We start from the raw sequence: 21,847 nt of genomic DNA on the forward strand, positions 1-21,847 counted from the left end.
CAGTTGCATTCTACCAGAGCCTTCAGAGTTATCTTCCCGAAACAAAAATGAGATTTTGCTACTTTTCCAATGAAAGCAGTTGTTTAAAACAAGTACTTTACCCTGACCCATTGAAGACATTGGGATCTCTGTCAGCACCTTCTTTCCCACCTCTTTGCCAGACATTTACTCAAATCCCCCATACTCAGTCACACCAAATCTATCTTTGGTTCTCAGCAGACTTGCTCTTTCATGCCTTTACCCTGAGTTTCCTTGCTTTTCTCCCATCTTTGCAACTTATGAAACTCTTCATCTTTTAAGACCCAAGTCAAATATTAGATCTCTCTACTCCTGGACATAGTCAGCTCTTTGTTCTCCCCCAGAACACTGTGAATACCTTTATTTCACCTCTTTCCAAGTTTTCTTGCAGTTATATAGATAGATATAGACAGATATAGATATAGATATAGATAGATACAGATATAGATATAGATATATTGTTTTTCTCTAACAAGTTGTGAAGGGCAGGTGCCTTCCCTTGCTCAGCCTATTACACCTTCTGACCTCAGCTTCCACAACTGTCAAATAGGGAGAAAATCCTTACCTTACATGACTGTTCCTTGGTGTGATTGAGAACATATAAGCCAAGTGCCTCACCCTGTTCCGCACATTATGAATTCTCACTCAGTGCTAACTGATATTATTGTTGTTGCCACTGCCAGGACTCTAAGCACAGGTATTAACTTGTATCCCCAGAGAATCACCTAGTCTCCATTACTTAAGAGTTGGAAGGAAGGAAGGAAGGAAGGAAGGAAGGAAGGAAGGAAGGAAGGAAGGAAGGAAAGGGAAGGAAGGCTCAACATGATAGCACTCTGTTAGCTGCCTTTGCTGTATTATTGATTTGATTCTCTCCACAACTCTGTGAGGGGCATTAGCATCTCCTCTTCTAGATGAAGAAACTGAGGTTCAGAGAGTTTAAATAACTTACACAAAGTGACACAGCTCATATTGAAGATTGTTTAGGTCCCAGGTCTGCATGCACCCTGCATCATGTTCTTAGGTACTACAACTTTGGCAGATGCGTGGGGCTTGTGAGCAGAGCTTATGAGTGAGGCTTGCCTTTGTATGCTACTCAATTTATACAATATATTTAAGTAAATGGAATAATATGGGTAACTGGGCTACAGAATGGAGGTGGGAGTGAAAGGAAAGCAGTTTGCATGTAAACACAGATAACTTTAATGACAAATACAATCACATTTGCTTTAATGTGGATTTTGATAGAGAAATATTTGAAAATTTAACATGTTTATTGAGTATCGAGTATGTACCAAGCATGTTTTGAGGCCTTTAAACTATAGCATTGAACAAAACTGTTGGTTTCTTGTCGCTCAATGTTCTTCTACATGGAAGCATTTAAATAGGGATCGCTTTTATAGATAGGGTACAGCAAAACTCTGGTGAAGATGTTGTTGGCATCTTTGATGTTCTTATGACAGATACCGTGTTACAATAACCCACTGTCACCTTAGTCCCTTATTAGTAACTGTGTGGAACACTTTTATTCATTTCATTTAACAAATGGTTATTTTTGGTACTTCTTTGGCATCTTGCTAGTGTGACCGAGACCCAAGGTAATATTCTTGATATCCAAATATGCTCTAATAACAAACAAACAAAAATGGGACCAAGAGATCTTGGATCCAGAGGCTAAGAGCACATTTCCTCTTTTTCAGTGGACTTAAAAGATGAACTGCTCAGTCCTCAGTTACTGATGCTGTTGATAGTAATTTTTTAAAAGAAAATCTGAGTCATTTAATTACAGTGAAGTTTTTCCCAATGAAATAATTTAAGTTCATTTTAAAAACATTTGCCCTATATATGCCTTGTCTTTACACCCTTAGGCCCATTGCAGAAAATTTTATGTCTGCATGAGAATTTCTCATTAAGTTTAACATACTTGGATCTGATATGTCAAAACTCAATGGATAGGTTTATTAATAATCAGCTACATCGGCTTAGTATTATCTTAGGAAGTAAAAGGTCAGTAAGTAGTTGTTATCCTACCATTTTATCAGTGGACTCTTCTCCAAAGACTTCAAGTCATTATTCACTGCTTATAGAGTCACTTGAGATATAAAAAGTCTTTTTATAGTAATGAAAGAGCTCCCACAATTAGCCAGAAGGCAACCATCTATCTTTTTAAATAGCTCAGCTTGGAGGAGAACAGGATTTCAGGTGATATTCAGTAGATGAATTGTTATGACAATGATAAAGTTGGTGATACCAATCTGTGTTTTTTGCTGTAGGGATGTGTGTGTATGTCTGTGTGTGCGTGCATGCACATGCACAAGAAAAAAAGACGTTCGGTGCAGAGGGGGAATTTGTTTCTCTAACAATATGCAAATCTAGAAACAAACTCTGAAGAAGCTCTGTGTCCAACAATTCCTTATATTTTTAACTCTGATTCCAGCGTGACTGTTTTTAGCTAATAACAAATACAACAAGATTTTGAAACATTTATTTCAGCATAATTTCAGGCTTATCAAAAAGTTGCAAGAATAGTACAAAGAATTCCCAAATACCATTCATCTGGGTTCCCCAATTTTTAACATTATGTTACATTTGGTTTAGATTCATTCTCTCCCTTCCACCACCCCTCACCCTCTCATTTTCGTGAAGTCCTCAAGGTTAACCTCACCAGTAAAGACAAATCCATATTACGTGCTTCCTAATAGGATAGACTGAGAAAGACACAATGCCACTTTTAGGCCAAAAAATACAAAACCAAACACTAGACAAAGACCAACTGAAGGATATTCTTTTTTTAAAAAAAAAGATTTTATTTATTTATTCATGATAGTCACACAGAGAGAGACAGAGAGGCAGAGAGGCAGAGACACAGGCAGAGGGAGAAGCAGGCTCCATGCACCGGGAGCCCGACGTGGGACTCGATCCCGGGTCTCCAGGATCGCGCCCTGGGCCAAAGGCAGGCGCCAAACCACTGCGCCACCCAGGGATCCCAGGATATTCTATGCACCATGCACATCAAATATGTGAATACTTTAAAATTGCTCTGTGATATCAATAAAAGTTGTACTTTCATTCTCCCTTAAAAATGAAGTTTCTGCTAAATCCAAAAAATTAGGTATTATATCTTTGATGCAACTAATTTTGGTAGTGAACTTACTTTGCAAAGATGATAAGTTTCAGCTTTTGCCTTATTTTTGTTGTTATTTTTAAAATCAGAAGAATTTATGTCTTGTTGCATTAGGCAGGGTCCCAGAAGGAAATGGAAGATGCATTCGAAGGATTTAATTGAAGTGAGTTTAATGAGGTAGCAACTTACAGGAGGTGTGAGCAGAGTGGAAAAAAAAATGTAGAGAATTGCAATAGAAAGAGAAGTCCTTACTGCCCATAGACTTGAAAGGGGAAAGTGAACAAGAGATGTGAACACAACCTAGCAAGATCGGTGTCCTGAAAGCCAGGGGCCTGGATAAAGACACAGACTACCAGCTCTCTTACCATTAACTGAACCAAACAAAATACATAAAGCAGGGAGCCTAGTGATGCAGTACACAGTGGTCAGCGTCTCAGAGCTCTGAACTGGGCAAAGAAGAGTAGACCGTGCATCTGATAGACAAACCAAGAACCACCAGCTCATGTGCCAAAGAGTACCTCCATTTCTTTCATTCACATGAAGGAAAATAAATTTATTTATAAAGAGGTGAATAAAACTATGTTGTATGTATTTCAATTTATTTCCTTCAGTAAGAATCAAAACATATGACCTGTTCTTTAATAACAGGAATAAATTTATATAAATAAACACTTCCAAATGGGAAAGCTTAGACTAAGAGAAGGAGGTAGCAATGAGCATCATGAAAGAAACAGAAGATACAGAAAAAGGGGATACAAAAAAAATGAAACAAAAGATAATCAAAGGTGGGCAGCTCAGGTGGCTCAGCAGTTTAGCACCGCCTTCAGCCCAGGGCCTGATCCTGGAGACCCTGGATGAGTCCCACATGCTTCCTGCATGGGGCCTGCTTCTCCCTCTGCCTGTGTCTCTCATGAATAAATAAATAAAATCTTAAAAAAAAAAAAAAAAAAAAAGATAGGGCAGCCCAGGTGGCTCAGCGGTTTAGCGCCGCTTTCAGCCCAGGGCCTGATCCTGTAGTCTCAGGGTCGAAACCTACGTTGGGCTCCCTGCATGGAGCCTGTTTCTCCTGCTGCCTGTGTCTCTGCCTCTGTGTGTGTGTGTGTGTGTGTGTCTCATGAATAAATAAATAAAATCTTTTAAAAAATTTAAAAAAAGATAAAGGAAAAAGCAATTATGAATGATGCATCCCCAAGATTTCCGATAACCAAGTTTATAAATTTGGTCAAGAATAGTTCTGATAGGGGATCCCTGGGTGGCTCAGCAGTTTAGCGCCTGCCTTCAGCCTAGGGCGTAATCTTGGAGTTCTGGGATGGAGACCCGGGATCAAGTCCCACATCGGGCTCCCTGCATGGAGCCTGCTTCTCCTTCTGCCTGTGTTTCTGCCTCTCTCTCTCTCTCTCATGAATAAACAAATAAAATCTTTTTTAAAAAAGATAAATTCACAAAGAATGAGTCTATAATATCTTAATTAGAAAAGTTGAAGATGAGTCTTGCTTGCATTCAGGAACACCTCTCCATCAAAGTATGCTGTAAAAAGGATCAGGAACTAGCATACTGCCCTACTGTAGTGACGTCAGTGTCACAATCAGTTATACATAACAACAGACTTTCTAAATACCTCCTTTGGTTACTGGGGGTCTGCAATTCATTACTACATATATAAGCATTTTTGATATATTCAATTTTTTAGGTTGTAAATGTGTATCATGTCACACAAAGGTTATTAAGGGCAAATCCTACAATGTCACAAGTTGTATAGGTAGGCAACAGTCTTTATTAGGAAAACATACAAGTCAGGAGTGAGCAGCACAGGGAGTCATGCAGAGGCCCCATACCGCTGAACATGCATTAGGTCTGTATTCCAGTGGAGGATTCCCGCCTCCCCTCCTGTCCTCCGCTACTGCTGCTCTCTCTTCTCTTGGGAACATTATTTGTAAGGAAACAGACTATAAGAGGTGAAGAATGTCTGGGTTAGAAGGTAGTTACTCCCATTTGGCTGGGAAAGCCAGTTGCCCAGCCTTTGGGGGGCTTTGGAGCTCAAGGAAATCTGTAACACCCACACACCAGGACAATGAAGCTACCAGTCCCTCATGATCCAAATAAGCCAAAAGGAGCCCTAGGATCACTCTTGGTAACTCTGCTCATTATATCAGATGTGATAATTACATATTTATTCTCTTCCAAAAATCCAGTATTAGCACTTTCAAAACAGAACACTGTACTACACAGACTTTTGGTTTAAGGCAATCTAACATTCTTTTGTATTCTTATCCTCTGAAATTACATAATTATCATAAACCTGCCAGTGATTATTTTGCTCATTAATAACATTAAAAAGAGGTCAAAACTAATTTAAGTCAATCTCTTACTAGGTTTTCTTCATATGATTTTGCATAGTTCTTATTCTCTGTGTTCTTTTCACTATAAATATTTTTATACTGTGCTATTCTTAATTTATATGACAGATGTCCAATGGAAGCAAACATACCAAGTTTAGAAATTTTTTTGCTTAAAATCCTTAACATGTATTTATAAATTATATATGACAAGTGATTTAATGTCTCTAGGGTTTAGATTTTTTAAATTTCTTCCGTACCAAACATTTTAGCAGTAATTTAAATATCGTTTCCTCCTTCTATAAAATGTTGCTAAAACATGTTTTTACAACACCTCCCTAATTATCAGGTAGAGAATTTGACCGGCATCCTTTTGGGGACTTTAGTCAAAATTAATCCCGTATTTATTGGTGAAAGGGGTAGATCTTATAAACTGCCATGCCCAACCAGAATTATACTGCTCGGCTCTTGAGATCTAAATGTAAATCATGGTGACTATAGTTGATAACCCTGTATTATATCCTTGGAATTTGCAAAGAGAGTAGAACTTAAATGTTCTTACCAAAAAAACTAATTAATCAATATGTAAAATGATGGATATGTTAAGTAGATGGTCAGAATCATTTAATGATATATACATTTATCAAATCAACATGATGTAGATGTTAAATATCTTACAATTTTCCTTGTCATCTATACCTCAGTAAAGCTGAGAATGAATGATGAATGAATGAATAAAAATTTTGTAAGCATAAAAACAAATAATATTCAAGTACTTTATACTTCTTTTCAACTTGAAATTGGGCCATATCGATTGCACATAGTCTTTGGTATTCTATACTTCTATTGAGTATTTTTCTATGTCTTCTCCTATGAAAGGCACAGATGCATAAAAGGCCTTTTCATAAGAGGAAACAGAGGTTTGGAAACCCTCATCATTCCCAAACAGCTGACTCCAGAAATGGCAACTCACCAGGGTGACTTGGTTATTCGTGCACTTGTTTGCACTTCAAAAGGAAAAAAAAAGAAAAGCCTGTTTGTTTTCTGATACTCAAGAAAATTTCGCATGTGGCTGGATTTGGAGGAATAATCAAAGGAGCGTAGCTCATATCCAAGCTGAGGCCACCATTCACTCTGGGGAGGTTGCTGACAAGTGGCCCAGATTTTGCAGTTTATCCAAAAGGGTAGATTGTTCGTTAAACAGAAGCCTCATCAAACATTGCCGTGATATGGTTTACATATGAAAAGCTATATTCTTTACTTAACATTCACAAGTTGCTTATGGATTAATTAGCCCATCTGCCACAACAAATGTATTCGTACTTCTTTTGCATTGATTGCTGAAAAATGACTACTTTCCTCCTATCCACTTATCCCTATCGATAAAACAGAAAATAACTTTTTAGAAACAAGACACTGGTTTTTCCATATCTGTATAGTTTTCAACTTATCAACCTGTAAGTGCTGGGGTAAGAGGGAATCCTTCCCAGAGGATAGTTTCCTATGATCAGTTTTTCATTTAGTCACCAGTCATCCGTTCATTAGTTCATCTGAGTGACTTAAAAATGCTTCAAGTTTGACATGATTAAGGCTACTCCTTCCACTTGCTTCCGGTTCCAAATTTAGTTGTTAGGAGGACAACCTATTTATCCTAGAACTTTTACCATTGGCATCTTCATTTCCTTTCTTATGCTGTGGCCAATTCTGATAACCTCTTGAGGTGCATAATGCTCTGGTTTCTCATTTATCTCAAATCGGTGGCTCGGTCACCTTTGGAGAGTCTAGTCATCCCACTTTGGGACTGCTAGCCCCTGGTCAAATAGTGAGCCCATGAGTCTTTGCAGTTATACTCTAGCTGCTATACTCTTGTTGCTCGGTAGTAGCAGAACCAAATCAGTTTTGACCAGTTACTAAAATGCCATATGTTAGATTGATAGAGGGAATCATATCATAGACTTCCGTGTTTATTATGACATCTAACCGCTTACCTGCACCATTCAACAACAGCTTCACTAAAAAGTCTCTTTCTTGGGGCATCAGGGTGGCTCAGTGGTTCAGCATCTGCCTATGGCTCAGGTCATGATCCCAGGGTCCTGGGATCAAGTCCCACATCAGGCTCCCCACTGGAGCCTGCTTCTCCCTCTGCCTACGTCTCTGCCTCTCTCTCTGTGTCTCTCATGAATAAATAAAATCTTTTTTAAAAAAGTGTCTGGGATCCCTGGGTGGCACAGCGGTTTGGCGCCTGCCTTTGGCCCAGGGTGCGATCCTGGAGACCTGGGATCGAGTCCCACGTCAGGCTCCCCGTGCATGGAGCCTGCTTCTCCCTCGGCCTATGTCTCTGCCTCTCTCTCTCTCTCTCTCTCTCTCTCTCTCTCTCTCTGTGTGTGTGTGTGTGTGTGTGACTATCATAAATAAATAAAAATAAAAAATAAAATAAAAAAGTGTCTTTCTCTATGCCATGCTTAAATCAAATTGTCAGCCTTTTTGAAACCCTCTGCCAACTTCAAACTCAAACCCCATTTTCCATATTTCTCCTTTAATTTTCAAGTTATTTCTCCTCTCTCCCCATCAGTGTTGCTCCCAACCCTTTTTATCCAGTTTTTCCTCCTGAACATTAATGTCCCTGTTACTCTTTTGGCACTTTTGCTTCTCTCCTTTTAGTAGGCACCTAGAACATTTTGGGCCTATACCCATGACTGCCTATATTAGATGGAACACCTTTAAGAGAGGGCTTCTCTATCTCCTGTCTCATTTCACAAAACAAATAAAAATGATATGTAGGTTGTACAAAAGCAAGGTTGGGACACAGAGAGAAGAAAGGAGGGGTGGGAGAAGGAAGCAAGGGAAGGAAAGGAGGGAAAGAATATGATGGGAAAGAAATAGAATGATAAGAATATGGCACCATGAGTACCAGATACTGTGTTGTTGGTTTAGGATCTAGCCACTTGGAAAAAAATGAGGTTTGGCTATTAATTTATTTATTAATTTACCACAGACTTTTTTTCTATAGGATTAAAACCTCAGATATTCTCCCAATGTTCTTCTTCCTAGCTGTAACTGATGATAGCTGAGCAAAGGAATTGCCAGAAAACCCCAATTAAGCTATTCTTTTTTGTTGTTGTGAAAGGCATAATTTATAAAATGGTGACCTTTTTGGTAGGCTAACAGTATGTTGATGAACTTCAAGTGAAGTGAAAAAAAAAAGTGTTTTGTATCATCAGTGCTTACATTTTCTAAGGGATCACGTGGGACAGTAGAGCCTTTAAAGGTCATAGACTTCTTTACTTTGAGAGATATTAAATAGCTTATGAAAATAGAGGTCAGCTGCATGATAACTGGAAGAAAAGAGCATTCCCAATGGGGAAGTAAGATATTTGAAATTATATTGACTGTCCTTTTTTTAAGATTGTATTTGATTGTCCTTAAAGCAAAAAAAAAAAAAAAAAAAAGAAAGAAAGAAAGAAAGAAAGAAAGAAAGAAATTTGCATATAAATGCTATAATTGTAAATGAATGAATGTATAGGTCTTAGAATCAATAGCTATTGATCTTGCTGTAGGAACGCTAATATTGTCTGCATATACTAAGCATTATAATAAGAACTAATTATTTTACAGCTTACAATACTCTTCAGTAATTTTTATGTTTCTGCAGAAATTGTTATACTTTTCTGGATTTTGCAGAAATAATCAGTAAGGAACTCACTTTTTAAAAATTATTCTTGCTTTGAAAAATCACTAAAACAAGTAAGAAACAATGGAATACCAAGACTACGTGGTAGGCAAGGTGCTAAGCCACCTTGGGGAGGAAATAGAATAATGGTATTAGTCTGCTCACTACTTAATGACACACAATTTATGCATTAGAAGGATTTAATGTGTGACTGGAAGACACGCTGGCCACAAATTATTTTTCCTTTTACCCTCGTATATTGCTTGAAGTCCTTCAAAAAGGGCACTGTCTTCTTTCATTCTACTTCTATGAGAGGTTACTTTAAATGCCAGGCGTGTAGGAAAAGGGAACATATTGACATGTTCCCGTAGGTTTTAAGTAGTCAATAATGGATTATGACCAAGAATTCTTTGCAGAATGGGAAGGATATAAGACTTTGCAGGAGTGGATAGTCACTAAACTGAAGGGGCACCATAAAGCAGAAGCCTGGAGACAAAGGACAATTTCTCCCTACCACACAGATTTTGGCAGAACAATCTGACCTACCACTGGACCATCTTCTACAACCCCGGAGTTTATAAATACTGACCGCAGGAGGAAACATAAAGAATGACACCATCCAACGTGAGAGGATAGATTTTAGGTTGTGGTTTTCCATTCTTGGACTTCACTTGCCACCCACTTATTACACATCCTTAGGGTGACAGTGGTGGCCCCTTTCCAAATGTGCTGTAGTCCAACAGCTCAAGGAATGAAAGACTATGTCCATCGATGTCCCTTGTTCACATATTCCCATATGCCCAGAGCCATCCAGACATTCCAAGGTTGTGTAAGAATTCACAAATAATATTCAATGTTAGTCCATGGAGGAAAGAATCAGAGTGAGAACGTATAGATTCATGAGTGTGTGCACACAGGTAGGTAACCATTCGTATCTTCTACTGGAGTTTCATACTAAGTGATCCAAGAACTACTGGGACATGTTTTGCTGGTGAGGAAACTTAATTGCTTGATTTTTGAAGGCACATTAACTCTTTCAGGGCCCATTGAGTAAATTAGCTCCTCCAGGTCATTAAGCCTGTCTCTACATGACATGACAATTTCTACCTAGCATTGTGTCATTTACCCCCAAACACCCCTCACTTGCTCTGAGCACACACATATTCTTTGTCTACTCAGGGAGAGAGAATGTGCTCATTTGGATGTCAGCAAGCGCTCTATGACTGCAACTCAGCAACTCCCTTTGCTTCTTTTTAAGGCACCCAGGGATCTCTAAGGATTTGCTGGTGCATAGCAGTTATCAGAGCCTCCCCAACAGGCAGATGGCTTAGTTGTCTAGAAATGGTATAATTTCAGGGATTTTAAGCACAGTATTATGCCCCCAAGTATCTCTTCCTATTTTCAAAAGCCAACATTATTGATTCATCTAGGGTGGGAACTGTGAAGCTATTTCAGCATGCTGTAGTCCTTTATTAAAACACAACTTCCACGAAGGGACTCTGTTATCAGGACCTGTTTTAGGGAAATAAATTGACAGCTATTTGAGAGCAGTCTGTACTGCCACTGGAAAGGGTGTTTAGAAAAGTGTGTGAGTGTTTGGAGTACCACAAAGGCTAGCAAACAGCCCTGGCTCTTGATAATTAGGCATGGGAGAGTCTCACAAAAAGAAATTTCTCTCTCCCAGATGCCAGTGGTTTGGCCCTGCTGAGAAGCCATGATAGAGGGCAAAGGCAAACGTTCCCTCTTCCCTGTTATGTCCAGGGCTACCTTGGAGAGTCATAAATTGTTATAAATTAAAACAGGTGAGGATCCAAAGAACGTAGCATACTCAGAGATGTTTTAGAGCAGTGCTCCTTTGAAGAGCATATAAATCAGTTGGTATCTTGTTAATATGCCAATTCTGATTCAGTGGGTCTGGGATAGGGGCAGGATACTACATTTCTAATAATCTCTAATGCCATGCTTATGCTGCTGGTCCGCAGACCACACTTTGAACAGCAAGGATTTAGGATAAAATGTACATGACAATAACACTGTCTTGGATTTTAAAAAAATTATGAATATGAAAGAAATTCAACAATACCCAAAGAATTAGATTTCAGGCTGGTAAGGCTTGGATTAAATATTGAAAATCCCACCAAGAGGGACGCCTGGGTGGCTCAAGGTTTGAGCGTCTGCCTTCGGTTCAGGGCATGATCCCGGGGTCCAGGATTGAGTCCCGCATCGGGGTCCTTGAGGGGGCCTGCTTCTCCCTCTGCCTATGTCTCTGCCTCTTTCTCTCTGTGTCTCTCATGAATAAATAAATAATTTTTTTAAAAAATCCCACCAGGAGGTGGATAAAACATTTTTTAGGAAGATATACTTAGGGATCCCTGGGTGGCGCAGCGGTTTGGCACCTGCCTTTGGCCCAGGGCGCGATCCTGGAGATCCAGGATCGAATCCCACATCGGGCTCCCGGTGCATCTCCCTCTGCCTGTGTCTCTGCCCCTCTCTCTCTCTGTGTGACTATCATAAATAAATAAAAAATTAAAAAAAAGAAGATATACTTACCATTTCTACCTATCTGAATATTTGGGTGAGCATTTTCTCACCAAATGTGTGATTTAAACTTTTAAATCTTTACTAATGATCCTGATAGCATACTTCCTAATGAAACAGGAAGCAATTGTTTTCCTAGTCTTCTTCACTTCCACGCATTGGTGAAGAGTTCAATAAATGTCAGTGTCTGATTAAATATTGCTTTACAGAATTCATATCAGAGCTGGCTTAAACTTACCCTCCCCACCTTTTATTAATCTATGATGACAACCTCTCTGTTCTTTCCTCTAAGATGAGCAATGTCTTTTTATCTTCACAGGTCAATGGGAAGGATCTCTCAAAGGCCACCCATGAAGAGGCAGTGGAAGCTTTTCGAAATGCCAAGGAGCCCATTGTGGTCCAGGTGCTAAGACGAACACCTCTCAGTAAACCAGCCTATGGAACGGCCCCAGAAGTGCAGCTCATGAACGCCAGCACTCAGACAGACATCACCTTCGAACACATCATGGCTCTGGCCAAACTGAGGCCACCTACCCCTCCAGTGCCAGACGTCTGTCCATTCCTGCTCTCAGACAGGTATTTTTTTTTCTGTCATTTTTCCCAAAGCCCTATTTGTTTGCATTCAGTGTTTCAGGGAGGTGTTGGAGAGAAACAGTCATGCTAGCAAGTTGACAATTACAGAGACAGGACTCTCAGTTCTGTTTGGAAAATGTCTCCACTGTGTCTAAGTCCAATTAGTTCTCAGCTGGCCCTGCTAGCTATATTCCCTGACCTACACAGTTGCTTCACTTTAGGAATCATGCTTGCTGAGGAGCAATGAAAAATTCTGGCTCTGATGAGTTCGTCTTCATATTTCCAGCCATCAAAAGCCTCATGCTACTCATGAGCACTGGTCAGGGAAATAGCTTTTCTCACCAAAGCTGCCAAAAACCTTATTAAGCCTGACACAGAAGTGGCATGTTGGCACTATATTCTCCTCTGTGGGTCACCGCTCTCTCTTTCACTCTTGCTTTTCTCTTCTTTAAAGGAAAAGTGAGGAAATTAATTTAATTAAAGTGCAATTCTCCAAAGAAAGAAATTATCCAATATATTGAGATGTAAACAAAAGATCCTGGCTCTCAGTGAGTAAGTGTGGAGCTGTGAAATAAGGATCTACTAAAGGAATATTTCTTCCCTATTTTTATCTCATTTAAAGGCAGCTGGAGATATTTTATTCCAATAATCCTACTTGTACAGTTTTGTTTTATGAGGAAGTATGTTTTGTCCCATACATTATGTTCTGGGAATTTTAAAGCAAATATTCAAATATTATTGAGAGTTTGATTTATAAGAACAATAGTCTCTTTAAACTACAACCCATCCTGCACTTCATAAAACACAGATCTGATCAAGCCACTCTAGTGGCTTTCATTAGGTTCATTTCAGTGGTTTACATGCATACATTAGAATCGCCAGGGAATTTTGAAAAGCAGTGTCAATACAATGCCTGAATCCCATGTCAGGCCAATTAGAAAGGCATTTTTAGAGTGAGGCTCAAGTCTGAAAATTTTTCAAAAATCTCCGTAGGCAATTTTAATGTACAGGCATGTTTTGGAAACAACTCCTTGAGACTTCAAGCTCTAGGAGAATAGGGGCCCTGCTTATCTGCTTAGGACTCTATCTATGCAACCACTACTCATTAAGTAGCCCTCTTTATCAGGCACTGGAACTAGGTGCCAGGCATAAAACTGGGAACAAAAATAAAGTCAGTGCCTACCTTCTAGAGAAGGAGATGGAGAATACACAGGCAAACAAGTATATAATATTTATGAGTACAGCCTGACACAGAGTAGCTTTCCAATAAACATTCTCTTGAATGAATAATATCTAAAATTTATTAGCTAATCTGACATGTTTTAGGTAATATTCCAAGTGTTTTACATTTATTAACTCATTTAGTACTCACAACAATCTTTTGAGGTAGTGCACTGTATTATTACCATCACAGATGAGGGAAGATGTTAAGTAAATTGTCCAAGGTCACATAGCAAGAAAGTGATAGGGCCACTTACTTAGGCTTCTGAGCCTGAGGGGTCTGACCCCAGTACCCACTCTCTTAACCAGTATCTGGTATTGCTCTCCATAAGTCCTGAAGATCTCAGCTTAAATGCAACCTCTTCTTGCAAGCTTCCTAGAACTGCAATAGGGACACCCCCCCCCACCCCAATCTGCTCTCAGATTCCATATTTCCCCTGAAGTATCACATTATATTAACATTCCCACTTTACTGCTCTACTCAATTAATAGGGCAAGAATTGGATTTGGTATACCAATAGATTTCCAGCACTTGGCATAGGGCCTGGCATCTGGTAGACAATAAATGTTTATTGAATGAATGAATAAGGCTCCCTTCTTAACAACTGAAAGACAAGAGAAATGCATCAGATGCCCAAAGCAGCGAGCTTAATGGTTTACCAACCCAAATGGGTTTTCAGAGCCAGTCCAAATTTAAGCGAGGACAGTTTACCTGTTAGATCAGCAGGCAAGACGCTGCATATACTGCTTTTGCTATCAGGGCTCACGTCGATTAACCCTATATGGAGATGACAGCCATAAGTCGCAGTGAGAAGGGACTAGTAGAATATTTACATTGACTGTGTGAGGGCACCAGGAGCATTGCGTCTCTCTTTCTCACCTTTGAGCTAGAGATATGGAAGCTAGTTTATACTACTAACTCCAGTTTTTCAGTAATGTCCACCCTGACGAGGCTTAGAGAAGTCTCACCTGCCATCAACTTGGTTAATTGCACTGACTCTTTTTCACTGACTTCTAGAAATAGAGATGCCCTCATGCCCTTTGCTGTTAAACTGTACTTAGCCTTCATATGGTGTAATGTATAAGATCCATATCACAACATACAGTAATTTTATAGCATTTCTGTAATTTATTTAAAATATTTTTCCAGGGGCACCTGGGTGGCTCAGTCGGTTAAAAGCCTATCTTTGGCTCAGGTCACGATCCTGGAGTCACAGGATCACGTGAGCTCTCTGCTCAGTGGGTAGTCTGCTTCTCCCTCTGCTCCTCATCCTGCTTGTGTGCTCTCTCTCTCTCTCTCTCTCTCTCTCTCTCTCTCTCTCTCTCAAATAAATAAATAATTAAAAAAAAAACTTTTTTTTTTCCAAAGTAAGGCATATAAAAAGTCATGTACAATGCCTCAAATCCCTCTCATTTCCTTTAATCCTCTCTGAATTGTCGGGATTATGAAACCCTATGGCCTATAGGAATTTCCAGTGAGGTATCACCATGAATGCTGATTAATATTTGTGCACAGGCCCTCTATCAAAGAGGGGGAAAATGTGGGTTACAAGACAGAACAAGGAAAGAGATATGAAGGAATGAGGACAATGTAAGTGTGTTTTACAATCTGAAAAATATGTGCTTTGAAAACAGATTTCAAAAAACAGTTTGGGGCTGTGTATTATGAAATTGGTAGTACTTTGTTACAAATTCCCCCTTTGGGTAGACTTCAGTCTCAAAGGCCACACACCCATGGATGGAGCAAATCACAATTGGTGGAATGGAAGCAAGCCAGAGAGTATCAAGCATGATGGTCTGTCAGAGATGTCACATCAGACTCTTTGGAGTACAGTTCTGGCCATGGGCCCTTATTTTTGGTGTTCTCTCAGAAAATCAAATTGATGGACCTCGTGTAGGGGAGAAAGAAAAGCAATTGCTCTTTCTGAGCTTCTAGTTCACTTGAAGGCTGGCTTGCTACAGGTCTTATTGCAAAGCAGAGAAAACAAGTGAAATTCTAAAATCAGTGTTAATCTTGACCCTTTTGATCCATTTCTATCATATTGCTACATTCCCCATAGCTGCCATTCTCTTCATCCGATGGAGCATGAATTTTATGAGGACAATGAGTACCTTTCCAGCTTGCCTGCTGATGTAGACAGAGCAGAGGACTTTGAATATGAGGTAAGATCATTTTCAAACCTCTTCACATTTCTTCACGATATTATCATTGTGGGGTTATACACAACAAAGAAAAAATTAATTCATTACTGTGGGAAATATTTTGTCTATTACATATCTAGGGTAAGTTCTGTTAAGTATTATTTGTTTAAGCTGTTTGGTCTATTATTTTAAATGTATTGGAAAACATTTTTATAATATAAACTTGAAAATAATTTGCTTGCATTTTTGTTAACTTTTATGAATAATATTATGGAAGCTACATGTTTTCATCCTTCTGTAATATAAGATAATTTTCAAGTAGTGCTTAAAAAAGAAATTATATTTAAAACCAAGACTGTGCTTGCTATTTTCATTCAGTGTACAGCATTTTGATTTTAATTGATAAACTAAATTGTTTTATATGCTATGTTTTCTTTCACTTACTCAATATTCTCTTTAGTTGTGACTCAAGTATATACCATAAAAAGTAGTTTCACTGACTTCCTAGAGAGAGAATAGCCTAATGCTCTTTGTTGTTTACTTTCACATAGTATACGCTAGAGTATATGTACTGTGATATATAACAATTCCAAAAGCCCATCGATTAATTATTTAAAAGCTTTCACAAAAGTTAAAGGATTTATCCTAATATTTCCTCTGCTGCTGCAGTCTATAAATCTTTGAAAGGTTTCAAACCAGTCTGACATTTGGAAATAAAGTAGATTGAAGAGGTAAAGAAGCTTTGGTAAACAGGTAGAGAACCCATGATTATCTGCCCTTTTAATGCTTTAGATGATGTCATACAAGTTCAGCAAAATGTTCTTTTCCGTTTTACAACCAGGAAATCCTGAAATCTCTTCCCTTAGGAGGATCTGAAATCAAATAAGGCTGATTCAGTGAAGCTTACCTAAAGCAAATAGACATTTATTTGAAATCTTCCCCCTGCAAAAGTCATTGCTGGGGATTACAGAAATCATTATTTCTTTTTGGCTAGAATATGGAAAGATGTGCAATGCTACTTAGTATCTGAGTAGATGGTTTGGGTGTTGTTGTTCCTGCTAATTTTTTATCCCTTCTTCATTAAGTTGATTGAGAAGTTTTATTTTATAAATCCATTCAAGGACTGGTATGTACTGAAATATCCATTAAGTTTTGTCTTCTCCTGAAAAATAGATTACAAAATTAAGTCAGTCACTTACCCAAATAATTCAAGATTAAATGATGTTTTTCTTTCAGTTAATGAATACTTTGGGTTTAGGGACTGGAATTATCTAAATCACTTCAGCTTTCTATCTAGTTTGTGCCTTCAAGTTTTATTAAAATAAATCTGTGCTCAGGGGGAGGACATGGAAGAAAGACTTGCTTAGGCTAACAGGTGAACAGTAAAAATTATGTTAATTAATTAGCATATTATTGAATATTCCAATACAGACAGATTTCCTTACCTTTCTATAAGACTTACTATAACTGAACCACATCCTCTTTTTTGAACAATATAAATCCCAAATAGATGCCAGCATCAGTATGATGACAGTGGTAAATGCTCAGACAGGTCCTCTGTAGCCTTTAATCTCAACTAATCACAGCATCATAGTCATTAATTTGCTGTCAGCTGTGATTCTCTTGCCAAAGGCATCTTTCTGAGTGATTGAAATAAGAATGTTCCTGTGAAATTTAAATAAGGAAGAAGTTACTGTGACAGGCTTCAATCATGAGAAAGGATGCATTTGAAAGCATCATACATGGTTAAATATGGGGGTGGAGGCGTGGGGGAAATATCCCAAGGATAATTTACCAGGTTCCAGAGAGAATAATGGTTCTACCTAGCACTCCTCAGTCTGTTAGGGTTATGGGGCAGAGTGGCCTACACCATCCCTCCTGGCTGTGTTAGATTAGACAGTAAAATCTAGTCACTGCTGTCGGCAGAGCCGATCGTAGATGCCACAGTAAGTGGGGAGATTTAGAAACGACAGTCCCACCTTCTGCACTATTGTACTTAGCAGCACACTGGTCAAGTGCTTCTGTGACCAACTGAGGTGACCTCAGCTGCTCCAGGAGCTCGGAGGATGCAATGGATGAGTACCTTCCAGAAGGACTGCTTCTGTGCCACTTAGAGAATATTACAGAAAACAAGTCCAATAGCCAAAGAAAGGACTTTGTCTCAGAAAAGGATACTTGTTGGGACACCTGGGTGGCTCAGCGGTTGAGCGTCTGCCTTTGGCTCAGGGCGTGATCCCAGTTCAGGGAATCCCATATTGGGCTCTCTGTGAAGAGCCTCCTTCTCCTTCTCCCTCTGCCTATGTCTCTGTCTCTGCCTCTCTCTCTGTGTCTCTCCTACATATATACATACATACATACATACATACATACATACATAGAAAAAGATACTTGTTTCTCCTCAACCTAAACACAAACACACATCAACAGGCAATCGGAGAAGTAGAGGAAGATTCTCTTTCCATCTGCCTCCCTTCACTTCTACCTTCAATATTTAATGAACACTTAAAATAGACCAGGCTCATATTTCAGTCTGGGACTGATGAAGCCCCTACAGGGACAGCTTAACCTGTGGGGGAGAAAGGTGAATAATAAACAAATCAGTAAAGATGTGATGCATTAGATGACGGTAAGTGCTAATGGAGAACAATAGCATGGGTGATGGAGAAAGGAAATGTGTGGTGTTGGGACAGAGTGTTGCTGTCTTGTACAGGGCGGGTCAGGGAAGGCCTCTCTCATAGGAACCTTAGAGAAAGTAAGAGCCAGCCACGTGGCTTTCTGAGGGGGAGAGAGTTCCTGGTGGAGTACAAAGGACCTGAAGCGGAAGCATGCTTGGCCTGTTTAAGGAACAGCAGAAGCCAGTGTTCTCCAGCAGCAAGGAAGAGGACCAGAGTGGTAGGAGGGGAAGCCAGAGGGAGGAGGGGCTTATCTTGAGGCACCTTTCACTTTTACGGTGAGGATGGAAAGTTGCTGCAGAGGAGTTGAAGCCCTCACAAGATCCCTCTGGCCACCAGAATGAGTGACGGGGAAGCAAAGGCTGCACGCAGCAGCGAAGTCAGGCAAGCTGAGAGGAGAGGTGGATGCACCAGGATGTTGAAGCTGAGGCTTGGTCAGGAAGGGCAGTACCCAGCTCAGTGCGTCTTTGCCTAGAGGCCCGCGTTTCCATTATTTGCCTCCAAGCTGTAATATAGTTTGGGCTGCAGTGGTTTTTCTTCTGACTTTTTAAAAGCAAAATATCATGGGCCAAAGGGAAACACAGTTTCTGGCATCCACTGAAACTCGCATAATAAATCCACTCTTTAAAAGACAGGAAGTGCACAGAACTGCATTTCTGAACTTGCTAAAACGCCAACTGTGCAACTATAAAGGCCCCTTTTTAAAGGCCTACTTACTATTGACTCAGTGAACCAAAGCTGATCTATCTTATGCATACATATTTAGGGACTTCTAGTGCATGGATTATTGACCCAATAGACCAAAACAGATCTGACTATCTTGTAAATACATATTTAGGGACTTTTTAACATGCAGATTATTGCATTGATAGACTGTAACAGCTCCCTTCAGAGCCATGATAGGCAGCAAATGTTTCTTTGGAGATACTGTAGTCAGCGTGTCAATGTTATGGTGACTCTGGTGTGTTAGGCACCTCTATGAAATTTTAATGACACCCGTATCTCACCATGGCCTATCACCACTTTGCCTAGGAAAATTATTTGACTGGCTTTAAAATTTCCTCACAGTGCTTCAGAAAAGTCTCAGAGGACCAGCCTGCATTAAAAGACTCACAGCTTTAAATGTGTTCTCTGTTAAAAATGATGGCACTTGTCCTCTAATTAAATATGATAAAGGATTTTAATTTTATCTTTTAGAGAAAGAATAAAAATATCAAAATTTAAATAATATACTCATCATAAGAGTCAGGGTGCTCCATGCCACTGAAATACCACTGAGGATTAAGCATCTTTTCCTCTTTATTTTCAACTTTGTGGGTTTTTTTTTTCCAGAGCGAGCTAAAGGTTGAAATAAATCATAAATAGCCCTTAGCAAGTCAGAGACAGATCTCAAATCCAACCTCTACCAGAAATAATTTAAAGGGAAAGGCTTCAAGAAATATAGAGCCCTTTCATCCAATCCCTAATAAAGATATGTTTGCCCCTGCCTGAGTGCAAGGAAGATGCTGAATTTTCTGCAGCATTTGCCATTAACTCTCAAAAGTCAGTGCTGATGGAGAAGTAATATTGGACTAATATTGAAGTCCAACATTTTGATAGTATAAAACATTAGGTTAGCCAAGACAAGCAAATAATTTAAGCAACACACTCTAAGTCTGGTGGTTTTCATCACCTAAAAATGCCATTCCAGATAATTTCTACTCCTCCCTCCTAAGATTAGGCTTACCCAATAGCCTGAATTAAGTGTGCCTCAAGTTCCCCTTCTGGATACATGGTCATCAAAATGAGAAGAAAGTTAGAAGTTGGCTTAAAGAGGTGTAGGTAAAAAGGAGAGGACAGGTATATGTCAGAGTTCTATGTACATGTCACCCGAAAATGAAATTTGGGTTATCTATAAATAGGAAAGAGCACTTAGCATATTAATTAGGTTCTTCTTGGCAATTCTTTTTTTTTTCCTTCTTGGCAATTCTTATGCAAAGCATAAGTAAACCCATGTACTATGCTGAGAAGTGTCATTTTGCGAAATGTATTTTCCTGGATCCCTGTGACTACGTGCAGTAAATTTGTGACAATTTAAGTAGATAATCTATCTCTTACATAGCTAAAGAAAAGAGAATTATGAATCAAAGGAGATGTTCATTCAAAAAAATGGCAAGAGGATAAGTATTAACTAGATTTCAGTCATATCTTTGTGAGCGGCTTCGTGAAATGAACTTAGAGAAAAATCTAGTGTGCTTGCAGAACTTGGTCGCTTCTTTCTAGGCTGTGAGGGTAGAGGCCTTACCTGCCTGTTTATCTTTGCATCACATCAACCGCTACACTCTGGGTGCTCATAGTGGATGAATGAGTGAAGGAGGATCTCCATTGCTGTCTGCATGGACCAGCTTTTGAGCAGTGCAATCCCTTTGTACGTTTTCATACAGGGGAATTGGAAAAGAACCTGGGACCACCATGCAGTAACAAAAGGTATCCTCTCCCTTTCTAATAGGTATTTGTTCCTTTTTTATAAAGTTTGTATCCTTCTGCAATGTTTCCCTATTTGCCGCACCCTCCTGTCCCTGGTAATCATCTTTTGACTCTGTATGAGTTGCACTTGTTTTTTTTTTCTTTTTTGAGATTCCACATATAATGATACTATACAAATTTGTATTTCTCTGACTTATTTCACTTAGCAAAATGCTCTTAAGATCCATCGCTGTTGTAGCAAATAGCAGAATTTCCTTCTTTCCCATGGCTGAATAATATTCCATTATACACACACACATATACCCCTACACACACATAAACCACATGTGCTTTATTTATTCATCCACTGACAGACACTTAAGTTGTTTCCATATCTTGGCTGTTGTGATTAGAGATTTTGTTTTTTATGTCGGGGTTCTAATCCAACCATCATTTTTGTTTCAGTTAAATACTTCTAAAGGAAGGGCCAAAATGTGGGGTGATGAGGAGAGAGGAGTAATGAAATAGAATGTTAATAGTCTCCATGCAAATGCATCCCTGTTGATTATCATCTGGTAAGAATCTCATACTTGGTGTGAATTTGATATATCCCCTAATCCACCCCTGTACTTCATTTATAACTTCCTCACCAAGGGATCATCCAGCAAATTTGTGAAACACAACAATGGGCAGAGAACTGAGTGCCTTCCCAAGTAGCCAATTCTGACTCTAAGAGTCTCTGGGAAATGTGTCAAGGAGTTTGAAAACCAGTGATGGAAAGAAAATGTTTGGGCATGAGACATAACTTACAAAGAGGTGATATCCTTCTGTGCAATGGATATTAGGGAAAAGGGAAAATAGTGTGCAGAATGTGCAAGTGTAGAATTTTCAGAATTGCTTTGATTCACTGAATACTTTATATTTCACCAGTCCTTTTTATTCCACTTGTTAGTCACATTTTGAATTATTAATGAAATATCTAAAATAATTTGATACCACTTACCACTGAAGCAATAAAATCATCCATTTAAAAACATCACCTTTATAAGTTCCATTCTTGTGGGAAATTTATTGAATTGAAAACTGATCTAGATGAAGTGTGAAAATATTT

At 39.1% G+C, this 21,847-nt stretch overlaps 1 protein-coding gene across 1 annotated transcript in view; it reads left to right on the forward strand.

Annotated features, from left to right (window-relative positions):
- Positions 1 to 21,847, forward strand: part of PDZRN4 (PDZ domain containing ring finger 4) — a 355,507-nt gene that overhangs the window by 280,693 nt on the left and 52,967 nt on the right. The window contains exons 4-5 of the mRNA XM_055318726.1: positions 12,003 to 12,259; positions 15,538 to 15,640. Of these exons, the coding sequence (XP_055174701.1) occupies positions 12,003 to 12,259; positions 15,538 to 15,640 (360 nt within the window). The remainder of the gene's footprint in view (positions 1 to 12,002; positions 12,260 to 15,537; positions 15,641 to 21,847) is intronic.

This window comes from Nyctereutes procyonoides, unplaced genomic scaffold (assembly GCF_905146905.1).
Source record: "Nyctereutes procyonoides isolate TBG_1078 unplaced genomic scaffold, NYPRO_anot_genome, whole genome shotgun sequence".
NCBI lineage: Eukaryota > Metazoa > Chordata > Mammalia > Carnivora > Canidae > Nyctereutes > Nyctereutes procyonoides.